General features: G+C 36.0%; 2 protein-coding genes and 1 long non-coding RNA gene across 3 annotated transcripts; 2 read left to right on the top strand and 1 right to left on the bottom strand.

Annotated features, from left to right (window-relative positions):
• Positions 1-433: 433 nt before the first annotated feature.
• On the top strand, positions 434-4,493 carry LOC130749199 (uncharacterized). The gene is made up of 3 exons (XM_057602519.1): positions 434-728; positions 943-1,358; positions 3,790-4,493. The coding sequence occupies exons 1-3, from the start codon at positions 564-566 to the stop codon at positions 4,229-4,231; spliced, it is 1,023 nt and encodes a 340-aa protein (XP_057458502.1). The 5' UTR covers positions 434-563; the 3' UTR covers positions 4,232-4,493.
• Positions 4,494-6,031: 1,538 nt separating this feature from the next.
• On the top strand, positions 6,032-16,169 carry LOC130749198 (uncharacterized). Its single transcript, XR_009022873.1, has 3 exons — positions 6,032-6,482; positions 15,088-15,513; positions 15,627-16,169. It is a non-coding gene; the product is annotated as an uncharacterized LOC130749198 (long non-coding RNA).
• On the bottom strand, positions 10,937-12,806 carry LOC130749197 (UDP-glycosyltransferase 79B3-like). Its single transcript, XM_057602517.1, has 2 exons — positions 12,088-12,806; positions 10,937-11,845 (listed from the first exon to the last, which is right to left on the bottom strand). Exons 1-2 carry the CDS (start codon positions 12,677-12,679, stop codon positions 11,043-11,045), a joined length of 1,395 nt encoding a protein of 464 aa, XP_057458500.1. The 5' UTR covers positions 12,680-12,806; the 3' UTR covers positions 10,937-11,042.
• Positions 16,170-17,261: the final 1,092 nt, after the last annotated feature.

Raw genomic sequence — 17,261 nt, 5'->3', positions numbered from 1 at the left:
ATCCTTCTAAAAATGAGTCTTCAAAGATTTAAATTCGACATTAAAAGTTTAAACAACTATTATTTTTAATCACTACGGCTGGCATGCAAGATGCAAGTATATTATATGAGTACAAATACAATTAATCATATAAAAAAAAACACAATTAATATAATGTCCTATTTGTTAACAAGTGAATTTTTAAATTCGTTTTGAACGAATCATAAACTTTATATAGCAAAAAAACGGAGTTATACTTATTAGTTAAAAATTAATAACATACTAATTCAAAAAAAAAATATACTAATTTACTAATAACTAACATTTGTTTATTAAATTTCATAAAAAAATATTTATTTATTAAAAAAATGCATGTTTTTCTTTAAAAAAAAAAGACATGACAGTTGAAATTGATAGGGTTGGGCCTAGTATTGATATCCTGTCTCAATCCTAGTACTAGTGTAAAGTACAGTTTGTGTTTTCTAGAGCCCAGATATGTTTGTCTCTCATCTTCACCGGTGACTCAATCACTCACACACATTGCTCCGGCGCCACCACAAAACTCAGGTTGATCGGAAAAAGCCATGGGAGTGGACTACTACAAAGTCCTTCAGGTAGATCGAAGTGCCAAAGATGATGATCTCAAGAAAGCTTATCGCAAGCTTGCCATGAAGTGGCACCCTGATAAGAACCCTAACAACAAGAAAGAAGCTGAAGCCAATTTCAAGAAAATCTCTGAGGCCTATGATGTATGTTTTTTCATGCCACACTACTCTCTTTTAATTTACTTGATGTAATGCCAATTGGGTTTTGAAAACATGCTGATTCTTGTAGCCAAGTTTATTCGTTTTTTGGATTTCTAGGGTACAATTTGAGATTTGGGTGGGTGTTAAATTTTGTGCTTTTCTTGTGTTTTGAATCATTGGAATGTTGGGTTTTCCTAGTGATTTGATTTGTGAATAGGTTTTGAGTGATCCACAAAAGAGAGCGGTGTATGATCAGTTTGGTGAGGAGGGGTTGAATGGCCAGGTGCCACCCCCTGGTGCTGGCGGATTTTCCGGTGGCGGTGATGGCGGGCCGGCGTCGTTCCGGTTTAATCCGAGAAGTGCTGATGATATATTTTCGGAATTCTTCGGGTTCTCGAGTCCCTTTGGTGGAATGGGTGATATGGGTGGTCGTGCTGGTGCGTCTGGCTTTCCCAGGGGCATGTTTGGGGATGACATTTTCAATTCTTTTCGGAGTGGGGCTGGAGAAGGCTCTGGCAATGCACTAAGAAAAAGTGCTCCCATTGAGAGAACATTGCAATGCAGCTTGGAGGATTTGTACAAAGGGACTACCAAAAAAATGAAGATTTCCAGGGATGTTACTGATTCCATTGGGTAAGCTATCTAGTTTAACTTCTTAGCATGTTTTTCCTTTTTTCACTTTCATGAAGAAAATTGTGAATTTACTTATAGTAATTTTAATTGGATGGATTCACTTATGTAATGTGTTGTTGTTTGATGACCAGTTCCCTATATCAGTTTTGTAGATTTGAAATTAAACCATTTATTTGCTGTCTTTTGTGCTCCGAATAATCAATTTTCCACAAATAAAGTGTTGGGGTTCTGAAATGGATTGAGACTTAGATCTTTGATGCAATTGCAATCAATTTTTTTATTATGGTAGTTCTGAATTGGCTCAGCACATTACTCTGTGATATGCTGTTTCCTTGAAGAGTTTTCCTAATATTCTAATGCAAATATATGATCGCGGTATTTTGCTAGGTATCCTAGTAACTGTAGACCTGTGTTCTTCATTGTGTTTATGATTTCATCCAATCCAAGACATGAATAGAAAAAGAACTACATGTTACAAGTTGACTTCTTCATACAAACTTTTTATGCGTGATTTCCAAGGTTGCTATTAAGATAGTGTAAATGTGTAACTTTAGGCCATATTTTATCTACTGGTTCCTTTGTTTTTATTTTACAATAAAAAAGTAGGGACTTTTGTTCTTATAGAAGTAGATTATTTTTCATTTATGTTTTTCTGTGTTCAATTATCCAGAACTGTGACTAAGTATGCAAGTGTTGTGTATTTATCTTATCTTTATTTTTTGCTTGATCATCTTCGTCCTGTAACTTTCTGCTCTTGTTGGTACAAAACTTTTGCTATGTTTATCCGCACAAAGGGGATGCCATTTGTGTTTCATGAATGCTGAAGTTCAGGAGATTAGTTGCATATAGTTTTGTTAGGAGAAAAGCATCTTTGTGTTGTTCTAATCCAAAGGTTCTTATTGCCTGTATGGCTGTATGGTGACAATACCATATACGGTGACAATACTACTTAATGCTAGTTGTTTATGTACCCAAATCTTGAGGGGACTGAATCTACAACTAAAATAAGGATGTAAAATGTTGAGTTTAAGCCTGCAAAGCTGGGATTGAGATCAATGATTTTTTTATTGGCATTGAAAAAATAAAAGCGGAGTTTAGTCATACATGAATATTCAGTTCAAGTCCTTCGTGATGGAAGAAGCCACTTGTCATAAGATGTCATTGGTCATGAACTGGCAAAAAGACCTTAGACTTCTATTCCAACAACAGCTGATTCAATTGCTATTTTCTATTCTAAGCCTTAGTCATCTATTCGATCAGCGGCCTTAGGTACATTGATGATCTTTGGATGCATCATTATTGATAAGTAGAGTCCAGCCCATGAGCATCATGGGCGTGTAACAATGATCAACTAAAAGAAAAAGAACAGCGAGAGCGACGTGTCAAATCCTATTCCTATGTTCTTTTGCTTCCTGATCATTGCTTGTCAGTTCTATTATTATTGTAGATGACCAGGGAAGTTTATATTTATCAGACCTGTGATAGTGTATGAAACTAAGGCAAGGTGGAAGAATGCGTATATCCAAATGAATGAAAGTGAAAAGTGCACTTTAGTTCATGATTGAATTGAAACTTGGTTGAGTTAAGAAGTACTCAGCTCAATATTTGCTGGCTTACCTTGTTACTGCCCTGAACAGAATTTAGGTATAGCATGCAAAGATATCCATTTTTATTATCTCATTTGGCCTTCAGGTGAGACTTTAATATTACAAATGGTAAGAAAGTGGATTAATATTGCATTGATTTAGCTAGTCTTATTCTGGGAGTAAGTTATATGAGATGAGTGGACTGGTAGTTATGTTTGTTCTCTTGGTAGAGATATTTTGCTTTTAAGTGTTGATGATGGGAATCTTTTGAAATTCCTATAGGCCCCGTATGTTAAGTGATGCAGGTACGTTATGGTAGAATATAAGTTCAAGTATTGTAGGTTCTCATAGCATCTTCTTGAGGTCATTGAGTTGTGATCGGTATACATGTCTTGTTTTTCCATGTTGAAACCAAATTTTGCATGTATACGATACCCGCTCACATATAAAATTTTCTAAGTGAACATTTGAAACTTAAGCAGTTAGGCATGTTTATTTACATGTCTTATAGTCCAGATTGAGAATGTTATAAACAGAAAATACATGTCAGCTAGTGAATGTTTATTGTTCTCATTTAATGAAAACGTTCCTTCATGTAATCAACTAATTCATCTGGCAGAAAATAAGTGACGTAGTTACGTTGCAAAACTTTTCATAAGTTAGTAACTTCACAAATATAAGAAACCGAAGTCTGCATTACCCTTCGAGGCTATGTTTTATTTATATCATTTTTTTGTTGACATAAGATCTGCGTAGCATATGATTTATTTAAAACTAGCTTAAAATTAGAGTACTGAATTGACTGGCCATGGAACTAATATACTATATGTTTCCTCATTCCACAGGAGGTCCACCACAGTAGAGGAAATTCTAACCATTGAGATCAAGCCGGGATGGAAGAAAGGAACAAAAATAACTTTTCCTGAAAAGGGAAATGAGCAAAGAGGAGTTATCCCCGCGGACCTCATTTTTATCATCGACGAGAAGCCTCACAGCGTCTTTAAGAGGGACGGCAATGACCTTGTTGTCACGCAGAAGATATCTCTTGTAGAAGCTCTAACCGGTTACACGGCGCAAATCACAACCCTTGATGGGAGGAATCTTACTGTCTCTGTCAACAACATCATTAGTCCAACATATGAAGAGGTTATTAAAGGAGAGGGTATGCCGATTCCTAAGGAACCTTCGAAAAGGGGAAACTTGAGAATCAAATTCAATATCAAGTTTCCCTCCAGACTCACATCCGAGCAGAAAACTGGCATTAAGCGGTTACTGACATCTCCCTAAATGCAGGTGGTACCTCCTCTCCATACCACATACCAAACTGTGTAAGAATGGAATTACTTCATTTACAGTTCATGATTTGCAAATGGAAATACTTGCTTTGATTAGAACAGTTTCTTAGAAGGTTGATATTTGTTGGTTGTTTCATGTTGGATTTGTTTTTTGTCTTGAGTGAAAAAACTTCTTAACCACTTGTGTACTCGTTTCTATGAAAAGTCATGGCAGAAATTAATTTCTGTATAACGTAAACTTCTCATTTGTTTAATTGTTCTTCTTTATCATTTCAGCAAACTCTGCACTTTATAGAGACAGTTGAAACTACTTGATGATGACCTTACTTAAGTTTGGTGGTTAAACTATATGTTGGTGAATGTAAGAGGTTTTATCATTATCAGATTCTTTTAAATATTCATCTTGATTAAAAAAATATAAAAAGAGAAAATTGAATATTTATTACTCCATGAACTGAAATGTGGATATGTGGATATAAGAGAGAATATAAGTTCAAACATGATTCAAATTGTTAATATTAAATTCAAATTTATAATTCTAATAGGGATAAGTTCCCAATATAAAGTAATTCTTGGATTTGGATTCGGTGCGGTCAACTGCATTGCAGTCGCAAATCGTTCAATTATGATCCTACGGCTCATGTCTAGCAGGTTTTTATATCTCAATTAGTAGGATCCAATATACACTTGCCTGATTATAATCCAATAGCTGATATCGCATGAATGCAATAAGTGCATTAAAAGTGATTGCTGTGAATCCATGTTTCCTATGAATTTACAATTCTTAAAGCAGTTTGTATTTTGAAAAAACTCATTGGCTAGCCCCCTACCGCTTAGTGCGCTGACTGTGAGGCGAGGGATTAGTCTCACGGCTGTCGGCTGTGGGGATACCTTGGTCAAGACCAAAAAGGGAATAATCCCAACCTGATGTGAAAGGAGATTGGGCTAAGTATAATTGCTTGAAACTAAACTCGTGAATGGTTTTTTTTATTCTAACTTTTGATGTGTGAGACATTCATTTTGACTAATGAAGCGTTCATGCATTACCATTTTTCAGTTAACATTATTGACTGCTAGATCCTCTTGCAGGCATTAGCTATTTAAAACTAACCAAATTTGCTTGCGTCAAGCATGTTAAATCGCTCTTATCTCATCTTGATAGCCATATTCTTGAAAATAAAATGGGGTATAAGACAAGATGGTCTTCACAGTAGACATTATATACAATAATGATGCTTAGATACTAAAACAGCGCAAATACTCTTTGGGCTCCAAACACTTAATTTTTTTCTCTCCATTTCTCTTTTCTTATCACATTAATTATTTCTCCATTTTTTCTTTTTCTTTCACTCGTGAAGTCTCTCGGATACAGATGAAATGTTCTGACGGGCCACAACTAAAAATTATTGTGGACAAAAAGATTCATCTTCTCAACACTACCAATATCAAGTTTATGATGTTATGGGAACCATTACTCTAGACCTATTAGACTTGATGAAGGAGGGTCATCCTCACAAAATGAATTTCATCTAGCTTCCATATTTTTGTTGTTTTTTTATCATGCAATCTTAAATTGCAATGTTTTATAAATCAAGTGGTCATTAAATTCGTGAAGGTACTATTAGCTCATGGTTTATTGGTTGAACCGTGGTAAAACGGGTAATAATTAAATATTTGTTGATATTATATATGATATTAATTAATAAATGAACATGTAATTAAAGATTAAAGGAAAAAAATCAAATTAAATTTTAAATTATCATATTATATATATATTCTTTTGTCAACTAAACACTCATTTATTAAATGAAAGAAATTGGACCTTAATAATAAACTTACAAGACAGTTCTTTACATTTAAATCTGCGACTCCCTAGTACACCAAAACATAGATAGAATTATAGGAGACTAAGAAAACTATTTGCAAGTACACCCCATGAGGATTCAGGCTCGTAACATCGAGCCCAAGGAAAATAGGTTAGACAATAGGGTGCAAATTGGAGGTGCAATGAAGACGAACGAAGGGGAAGAATAAATGGGAAGACAGAGGGAGAAGAAGAGCAGAAATCGCGAATCTAGGGTTAGGGTTGGGGACCATTGCGATGACCAGATCGATGCAAGGGACCCCTCAATGATTCTTCCAAAGCCTTTGCCTCCTAAAGAGAGCGTGGTCCTAGAGAAAAGCAATGGTAGGATCGGCTTTTGGTTTGGTGGGGATGACTTGCCTCCAAATGTGGTTTCGAGGTACCATTTTTTTATTCTCTGCTTTATGTCTTTGATGTAGATTGAATGGTTGGTGCACATGTATGGTGTTGTTAATTTGACATGTGTATTTGTTAGGCATTATATGTGGTTTGTGTGTGGCTGTTGTTGAACTTAAAGGCTTAGAGAATAGATATTTATCATTTGCTCGTTTCCAGGCCTACTGTTAGTCATGTGATAGACATAAATATGCACCATGGGGGCAAAATGACTTATGACCCAACTGCCCTTATGTCAATGGCTCATGTGAAGTGCATAAAGGTTTTGATGTGGATAGATTATCATCAATTTAAGTGGGCAAACTGGTAAATACTCCAGGGTCTATCAGCTTGTGGTATAGGCACTTTAATACGGATGGTTCCAGTGGGTTAAGGCCTCTTAACAATGATGCAGATGTGAGGCAACTCATTGAAGATGTGTTAGGGTTTCTTGAAGTAATGTGTATGTTGAGCTTTTAATGGATGTGGATGAAGAAGGGGACTGTGTGGTAGTTACAGGTGAGAGCTTGAAGGAAAATGATGAACTTGTTGGGGCTGTGAAGGAAAGTGAACAAGCTGAAACAGAGCAAGAAGGGGTTCATACAAAGAAGGAAGAGGAACACACTGAAAAGGAAGGGGAACTAGCTCAGAAGGAAGGGGAGAAGGCAGTTGTTGATAAAGGTAAGGGGTTGGCTGTTGAAGGTGGGGATTGGAGATTTCTGGATGTTGTGTTAGACTCTGATGATGATGAACTGTGAAGGAAAGGGAACAAGCTGAAACAGAGCAGGAAGGGGTTCATATAGAGAAGGAAGGGGAACAAACTGAAAAGGAAGGGGAACAAGCTCAGAAGGAAGGGGAGAAGGCAGTGGTTGAAACAAAGAAGGAAGGGGAACAAACTCAGAAGAAAGGGGAGAAGGCAGTGGTTGATAAGGTAAGGGGTTGGTTGTTGAGGGTGGGGATTTGAGATTTCTGGATGTTGTGTTAGACTCTGATGATGATGAATACCAACCAGAAAATGAGTCATGCACTGATGTGTCACTAGATGACTCTGACTGTGAGGAAGATTGGGACTGGACTCAGGTATTGCCTACTGAATCTTTGCTTGATGTAGAAAGATCTATCCCAAATCTTGAGCCTCCTGTTGTTGAAGATGTTGATCCAAATGTTGCATTGAATGGTGAGCTAATTGTGTTCTCTGACTTTGAAGATGAGGATGGTGATTCAGATGACTTAGACACAGCTTCTGAAATTGGTGATGATTTGGAGCCTAAGCCATAATTTCGCAAGTTTAAGCCCTCTGAAAGTGGTGTAGTTCAGTTTGAGTGTGGATTGACTTTCACTAACAAGGACTTATTCAAAGATGTTGTCAAGAATTATGCACTTGAGAACAAGAAAGGTGTAAAAATTAAGAAAAATGACAAGAAGAGAGATAACATGTCCCATGTACCCTGCAACTGCAATTGAAACCTCTAAAAGTAGCGACCTTAATGGATTTCCAATCATGCATATGTATTCGATGGAAGTTGGTTCAGGATTCAATTCAGTTCTAGCTGGGAATTAAATGGAGAAGCTTTCGTTGGGAAAAGGATTTTTAGAGCAGAATGGAGCAAGAAAGCTAGCATGTTTGTCTCTAAATCACTATTTTGGTGGGAGATAGAGAGAGATGTTAAATTTAAGGACGATGGATCAGAGAAAAGAAGATGTCTGGATACAATGTGAGCCAAAATTACGATGGGCAGAAACACATTCTCTCAGCTTTTGTGGCTGTCCATCGTGACTTTGACTTCACTCTAGTTTTCCACCATGGTTTTCCGTTGTAATAGGTGACAAAATTTGATCCTTATGTTCCGTGTACAGACTTGTAAAGGTCATATCATGTTCTTCTTGTTAGCTTGGTGTATGGCATAAAATTCTTGTTTATTGGGAATTTTATGCTAGTAGTTGATATGTGAGTGAAAATATCCAAGTCTTATTTTCTTGTGAGTTACTGATAATGTTGGATGTGGACTATGAAATACGAGATATTCACCATGAGTACTTCGTTGTTAAGTTTGACAATGACTCTGACAAACCAAAGGCCATGGTGGGAGCGTCATGGCTCGTCTATGATCATTATTTGGTTGTTCGGCGATGGATACCAGATTTCATGGCAGCCAACGAAAAATCGATAAAATGTTGATTTAGATTTATATCCCATAGCTACAGTTTCAATTCTATGATCCAAGTATCTATTAACCTTGGCTAGCAGAGTTGGAACACCCATTAAGATCGATAATAATACGTTAGAATTATAGTGGGGGAAGTATGTCAGGTTGGTATGAAGATTGAACTTGATAAGCCTGTGGTGGGCATGATCCAATATTTGATGTTATCACTGTTCATGTCACCTTCGGCGTACATCGAATTGAAATTGACAATAGAATAGTCATTCTTCAAAAGTATATGCCTTGTACATAGACATAAGAGTACATAACAAAATAACCATTATTTATAAAAATTCCTAAAAACTAGCTATTAGCTAAACAACTAAAATATGACACTCTAATTTTCTAAAGATCAAGTCTTGGCCATTGGCATTAATTTCAAAAAAGCATAAATAGTTTTAAAACAATAAAAATATATCTTAAACAAAAATAGTTGTAAAACAATTAAAATAAATCTTAGTCAGTTTAGGAACACCATGCAAGAACATTAAGCAACAAGCACCAACTTCTTTATTATGTTGCCTCCACTAACGAACAAACTCCTAGCATACTTCGAAACTTAAAAAATGCAACCAGCTTTATAGGCTTGGTCATAATATCTGCAACTTGATTTTCACTCTGATAAAATAGTAACTCTATCACAAATTCTTTACACAAATCACGTAAGGAGTGAAATCTCACATTAATGTGTTTACTTCTCCCATGTAGGACATAAGTTTTAGAGAGGTTTATTTCAGTAGATTAAAGTAGAGCCTTGTTGTAAGTTGTTTAGAACTTCAAGCGAACCTTCTTAGCCAAATAGCTTGATGCTGCAACAACAAAGCCTAGAACCCATTACAAACACATAACTGAATGTATTCTTCATATCATCAAGGTCTCCAGCATAATCATTATTTGAAAAACCAATCAGATTTGATTTTACATCAGTTTTACAAAAGAAATCAAAATCTCTCGTACAACGAAAGAATCTCTTTGCTACTAGAGATGAACTTCAGTTGGATTCTCCATGTTTCTACTAATTAAGCAAATATTATACATGATTTCTAGTCTTGTAGATTTAAATACATAAGTCTCCTAACTATTTTTTTTTATAAAAAGTAGCATTCACCTTTTGTTCCTCCTTAACTCTTTAAGAGTTTCAGACTAAGTTCTGTTGGGATTGAAATTGAATTTAAATATACATGGAGTGTTGGAAGTCTAAAATATCTTTAAAAAAATTTGACCACACCATACTCACAATAAGCTCAATACCTTTACCCCAATCTAAAGGTGTATTTGAGTCTCCACTTCCTAGTTTATCAGATTGTATCACAACCCAAATGTCTCACGTCATAACATATAAAAAATACGAAAAAATAGCCTAAAATAATTACATTAAAATGTCGTAGGAGAAACAAATTATCTCAATTAGAAAAAATAAACTATTAAAAGATGACAAACTAATATGATAAGTCATAAACCTCTAAGATCGAGGTTAAGGCGAAGGAGCACAAGTTCACATGAGACTTTTCAGGTTTTGTCCGAGTATAAGCATAGGTCAAGAAATTTTAACTTGACTAGTGTAACTAAGACTAGAAAGATCCACATTAGTGAGATGTAAGACAAAAGCTATAGAACTTATTATTTTTGGCAAAAAAAATGTATATTTTGGGAGTATGGGAAGCATATATGTTGAGTATTGGAAGTTATTTTTGGACCACATCACACCCATAATTAATCATAATATACTCATCCCAATCTAAAAGTAAATTTGGGTCTGCAGTTACAAATTCATTAAACTTCGCCTATGCGGATGCAGAGTTGGTCCTAAGCCCGAATAAATGAGGAATGTTATGTAGGTTTATGACAACCAACGTAAAACATGTTATTTTCTATCAAAAATTACCCTTCTTGCAAATTAGGTAAATACACAAGTCCAAACATTTATTGGAAATTTGAATTAATTAAGTTAATGACGTGTCCTATCAATCAATTTAATCTATAAAAAATTAATGCAAGAGAAATGTTGACTTTTTTATCCAATCATAATGCACAAGATCAATGGAGAACCAGCTGAGTAACTTCTAGTTCTAACACAAGCTTCACAAACTTTTAACTAACACTATGAAAAAATAACGAATCAAACAATAGCTAAACGATAAATTTAACTAAACACAAAGAACTTAGATGATAAAATCATAACAATGCACAATGCTCAAGATCAATACTAGAACACCAATTGAGTAAATTCTAATTAACAAAAGCTTATAAAAAGCATAAATAACATGGTGGGGCTTTGGCCCCCTTTATTATAAAAAAAACACATAACTAACACCATAACAAAAACTAACAAATAATCTTAAAGTTAAACATTGTATCTCTCACTTCGGAAGTTGTTGAAGATCTTCGATAAATCTATCAATATAGCCATTCATCAGCGCTGGATTCCCCAACAATTCCTTAAATTTGGCATGGTTGTTCTTCAGCCTAGTAGCCAAATCACTTCTTTCATCCATCACAGACTTGATAGCTTTACAAAAGCTTTCTTTTGTGATTATATCCCTCCAATTTTTTCCTCTTTCCACAGAAACTGCTACTTGCAGCTCCTCGACAAGTAGCTTGGCATTCAATGCTTGGTCTGCAAGGAAAGGAACTAGCACTATTTGTTTATCACTCATCAAAGACTCCCACATAGAACCAAATCCGCAGTGACTCACAAAGCACCCGACTGACGGGTGCTTCAAAATCAATGGTTGTTGAACCCAATCCCTAGCAACAACTCCTCTTCCCTTCACCCTCTCTTCAAAACCCTCTGGTAATGCCTCATCCACAGATGCACAACCTAAAGGGGTCTTCAAGGCGATGAAAAAAGGAAATCCTGAAAGCTCAAATCCTAGCAATAACTCTTGGAATTGTTCTTTTTTCAAGTTTACTTGGGACCCAAATGCACAAAACACGACGGACGTAGGCTCAAACCCATCAAGCCACTTAGCCCAATGTTCTTCTAACTCTCCCTTATAAGCCTCCTTAGGCAACACAGGCCCAGTCAAAAGCACCGGCTTCTGATACTGTGCAGCAATGTAGTCACAGAAGTCACCTTCTTTGATCTCCCTAGTCGTTCTGATGGCTATGGCATCACTTTGTTTCAAGGCCATTGTGAGGCGGTCATGAAAGGTCATGTTACCTGTAATTAAACATAAGCTTTTGAGATAACTTGTTCATAATCTGGTATTAAAGCTCTATTACCGAGTAATCAAGCACATGGTAGGAAGAAGCATATCTAAAATATTATGGATGCGCTCGAGATGGTTAGTAGGCATGTGAATTGTTCACACTTTAAGTCCAAGTGAGATCTTAAGTAATAAGCATGTTAGAAATATAACTATTCATGTACTAAACCCAACAATTTTTGGAATAATTAGTTACCTTCTCCAAATGATATTTGTATGTAATCCATAGGTATGGCTTCAGGGCCAAGAAGCACAACTTTTGAAGAAGGGTACCCAGCTGGTAGTTGCCCTAACTCCTCCAATGTCATGAGCCTGTCCCTGGGAACATTCTTAGCAGGCACGAACTTTATAGCAATGCTGGCTGCACACATTACATGGTAGAAAATGGTTTTGATGCCATACTTGTTTGCTATTTGAGATATCCAGTGTGCATGATCAAAGAACAAAAAATCAGGTTTGATTTTGCTCAGTGCTAGATCCACTTGGTCAGAAGTCTTGTCCATTGCTATTTGAAGCAGATTGTTGATACCAATGGGAATCTCTGAGGCAGTCTCGGTGCCAAGAGGAAGACCATCAACGTGTGGAACGGTGAGGGTGTGGAAGGTGATCAGGTGTGGGTAATAATTCATGTGTTGTAGTTCAAGCTCTGCTTTTGGGGGTAGGAAAAAAGAGACTTTGTGACCTCTTTTAGCAAACTCGTTTGAGAGCTGGAGGAATGGGGTCATGTGACCGGTGGCAAACCATGGAAGCATGGCTATGTGAAGCTTGGAGGTGTTTGATGTAGCCATTTTGTTTGGTACCAATTGCTTTTTTCTGAATACAAAATCTCAATGTTGGTTTTTATAGGGAAAAAAGGTTATTCACCATGCATGTAATTTCAACCCTAAAAAGATTTAGCAATAAATAGGAGAAAAAGTGAGAAATATAAAATAATGTAATATAGTATAATATGATATAATATAAGTAATATAGTATAATATAATATAATATAGTATAATATAATATAATATAATATAATATAATATAATATAATATAATATAATATAATATAATATAATATAATATAATATAATATAATATAATATAATATAATATAGCATAATATAATATAAAATAATATAGGTATAATATAATATAGTATAATATAATATAAAATAATATATACAAAAACTTAGGTAGAATAAAAAAATTGCATTTGACTATTCACAACTTTCAATAATATTTAATATTATGTTAAAGGTTTTCTCACCATTGATCTTGTATTTCATCCAAGGGTTCACAACTGAGTGCCCATTCTATCTCAGGATTAACAAGACTCCAACCAAGCTTGTATGGCAAGTTGTGAGCTTTGAGCCTAATCACACATGTTGCAGGACATCAACCAACAGGCAAGCCAAATCTGAGTTCTTTGCCACGAAATTTTTGCCAATTTTAAGGCATACGCCTGACATCAAGATTCCTGATTGAAGAAGCCAAGGTGAGGTGGGGAATTGTTCTAGGAGGTTCAAGACATATAAAGCAAATGTGAAGGCTTTGGAAATGATTCAAGGTGCTAGTCTGCAACAGTGTAGCCACCTCAAAAACTATGCTAAAGAATTTTTAAGGAGTAATCTAGGGATCACAGTTATGATAAAGAGCATAGTTAGATGTCATGGCCTTGTATTTGAGATAATATATGTATGTTTTGCTGCAACCAAAACAACATTTGCTAGGACTTGCAGACCTTGATTGACTTGGATGATTGCTTCCTCAAGGGGACGTATGGTGGTCAACTCTTATCTACAGTTGGTAAAGATGGAAACAATCATATGTTTCTGATCTGCTTTGTTGTGGTGGAAGCTGAAACTAAAGATTCATGGGAGTGATTTCAGGATCTGCTTTTGAAGGATCTGAATGAGGTTCAAAGGAAGAGATGGTCATTTATCTCTGACCAACAGAAGGAGCAGCGAATTATAGAAACTCTTCTTTTATTGACAATTATAGAAACTATTCTTTTATTAACAATTATTCACACATGCACATTCAATTATAGATATTTACATTCTCTTTTAAGAAGTGGTTCAATTATTGAAACGAGTATGTTTTCTTTAGGGTTTGGTTCCAACTCTTATAAGCATAGATGACAACATTGAACATAGATTGTGTGTCAAGCATTTGTATGCTAACTTCAGAAAGAAGTACCCTGGGGACTTACTTAAAAATGCAATGTGGGCAGCAGCTAGAACTAGTATTGTTCCTGAGTGGAAGGCTGCAATGGAGGTGATGAAATGGTTGAATGAGACTGCCTATCAAGAGATGATGAGTCTGCCTCCGAAGATGTGGACAAGATCAATATACAACACACACACCAAGTGTTATTTTCAAGTAAACAACATGTGTGAGGCCTTTAATAGGGCAATTCTGGAGCACAGGGACAAACCCATTATTACTTTGCTGGAAGGATTGAAATTCTACCTCAAAAACAAGATTATAAAACATAAGCATTTAATGTTAAAGTGAAGGACCAGCCAAATACGCCCATTGATTCAACAAAAATTGGAAGCAACCAAGAAACAATGTGACTTTGTTGTATATTTTACTATGTTTCAAAAGATTTAAAGTGCATTTAAATTAAAATACTTATGATTGGCATCTCCTTTAAAGTTTTGATTATCAACTATGTTTCCGTTCAATGTTTCTTTTTATATTATAGCATCAGTTTGGTTGTCCTAAACGTTTCTTTTCAAGTCTTAATGCCTATAGTAAAAAAAATTAATTCCTAACCGTATAACATTAGTATAGAATAGTGCTCTTAGTATTCAATTGTTCCGTTTTCATTCCTATTGGTTACTAGAAACATAATCTATTTTCAGTTACATATATAACTTGAATTCTGGTCAGTCAAATGGCTTTTGCACGTTGTAGTTTTCCTATATATATTTGGTATACATGTTTTACAGGGTAGAAGAAGGAAAAACAATAGAGTGTAAAACACATAAGTTCTTAAGTTGATATTTCAGTTGTTCTTCTCTGTTCTGAGTCCTAACTAATTGGTTAGAAGAGTTTGTTGTATCCTGGGGAGTTATTGCATCTTGAGAGAATAAAATCTTGAGGACAGTGTCATGTGACACGCCCCAAACTATTGTGATTACGTTTGTAATATCTGGTCCGAGTCCATTATAATTTTATTGTGTTCTCACTGCAATATTTCCAACAGACTTTTGGCTAGCTACTTGGTGTGGGGATGCTGGATATGCACAGTTTGAAGTCAATAGGGATAATGATAAGTATGTTGTGGACCTCAATCAGAGAACATGTGCTTGCATAAGAAGGGATCTTTCTGGGATATCATGTGCACATGCAGACATGCAATGGCTTGCATGTGACACAATCACCATGTGTTAGAAAACTATGTTGATGCTGCCTAGAGGTATTCTCAAAGAGACTAATCCTTTATAATTTTTCAATCCTTTTATGTTTTCCACTGCAAACTAATCCTGCTCTAACTTGTAAGAGGCATACATTTATAGACACTTATTCTCATATCATCATGCCAAATAATAGACCAAAGCTGTGGCCAGAGGTTGATGCAATACCACTTAATCCCCCTTATGTGAGAAGAGCTCCATGGAGGCCCAAAAAGGTGAGGAACAAAATCAATGATGAGCCTTAGAGGACTCATTATGCTCTTGTTTGTAACAATGTATCTAATACAATTGATGAAATGGTCATTTAAAATTACAAGATCATTCTCAGGTTTTACAACCTGAATGGAGAACAGCTGCTACAGGCCCTACTAAGGATGCATTTGGTGGTGGAAGCTCAAGTCAGGGTGCCAATGTGGCTGACTCTTCATCTCAACCAACAAGACCCCCTCCAAGACATCTTAGGAGAACAACCACTGCCCAACCAAGGAGGAACTCACTCAAATACCAACTCAGGAAGCAACTGGAACTTCAAGCCAACTAGCACCAAGGAGGGGCAATAAGAGGAGCATACACCAAATTAATGGAACCCAGTAGTTGATGTTATTAGGGCTTGATGTTATAAGGACTCATGTTTTAATCAATTAATGTTATTAGGACCACTTTTGTATTGTGCTGTATAGCCAACTTGGCTTATTTTAGTACTGTTGTCATTATGGCTTACTTTGGGATGTATTAAAGCCATGATGGCTACTTTTGGTACTCTAGCATTTGGGATGTATTAAAGCCATGATAGGTTAACTTAGCTTATTTTGGTACTGTTGGGAAGTGGTGAACTTTTGCAAACATTGGTACTCTTAAGTTAATTGATTTGGATTTGTTGTGTCATTCAAGTTCTCATTATCTTTACATTGAGATAGGTACAAATACACAAAATTGACAGGAAAAAACAACCATTCATTACGATTACTTAATTTTTTCCATTGTGCAACATATTTTCAATACAAACAACACCCTCAAAATGTTGAAACATTACTACATAACTTCACTCCACATACTCTAGTAATTTACCTACACACATCCTAAGCTAGAAAACTATTCCATGATCATACAAAACTTGACCTACTTAGTTACATAAGCAAATATCAATGTCATGATCATAATCATGGCAAAGATCAAACAACTGACTAGGATTGTGATTGTTTTCTTCATCACTGCATTCTTCCTCAACAACAAAGCAATAACCCTCTTCTCTCTAGCATTCCCCACATCATCAAACCTTTCAAAAAACCTGCACACTCTCCTATCATAAACCCGCAACACATAATTGTAAAGCTGAGTGTGTTAATTTACCTTCTTCAAGCACAATTAATTGAACATGGAAGAAGAGAAACAAGAACAAAATGAAAGAATAGAAATAGGAGCGAAATGCATACCTTGAAGAGATCACATCTGTAGAACCTCCTACCAGGGTTCTCCGTAGTCCACGAAGTCAGCAGAGGAGCTTCAACTCCACACCCACAAACTTTCACCATTCTTTGCCTCGAATCTGAAGAGCTCGACGATAGCTCACTTTGTCCATGTGCGGCTGACTTTCTTTGTTGTGAGAACTCTTCCCTTTCAAGAGAATCATCTCCATCCCAGCGATTTGACGCACCACCATAGCCACTCATAGCCAACAATCGATGTTGGAGAATTGGGGATTTTAGGAAATTAGGGATTTGATGTATTTTGGTTTGGAATCGAGTAGAAGAAGAATCACATGCCCCTCACATGATCGTTCTCTCTCTTAATGTTGTCCATGTCATTAAAAACTATCCACGTAGGAGAGACCCGTTCGAAAGAACCCAAGGACTAATTGTGGTAACGGGAGAAAACGTGAGGGACGGAGAATGCTATAACATTGTTTAGGGACGACTTTTGCACGAAAGTGAAAAGTGGGGACCAAATTTGCTTTTTAAGCTAA

Source organism: Lotus japonicus, chromosome 3 (genome assembly GCF_012489685.1).
Source record: "Lotus japonicus ecotype B-129 chromosome 3, LjGifu_v1.2".
Classification (NCBI taxonomy): Eukaryota; Viridiplantae; Streptophyta; class Magnoliopsida; order Fabales; family Fabaceae; genus Lotus; species Lotus japonicus.
This window is presented reverse-complemented; position numbering and strand designations above follow the sequence as displayed.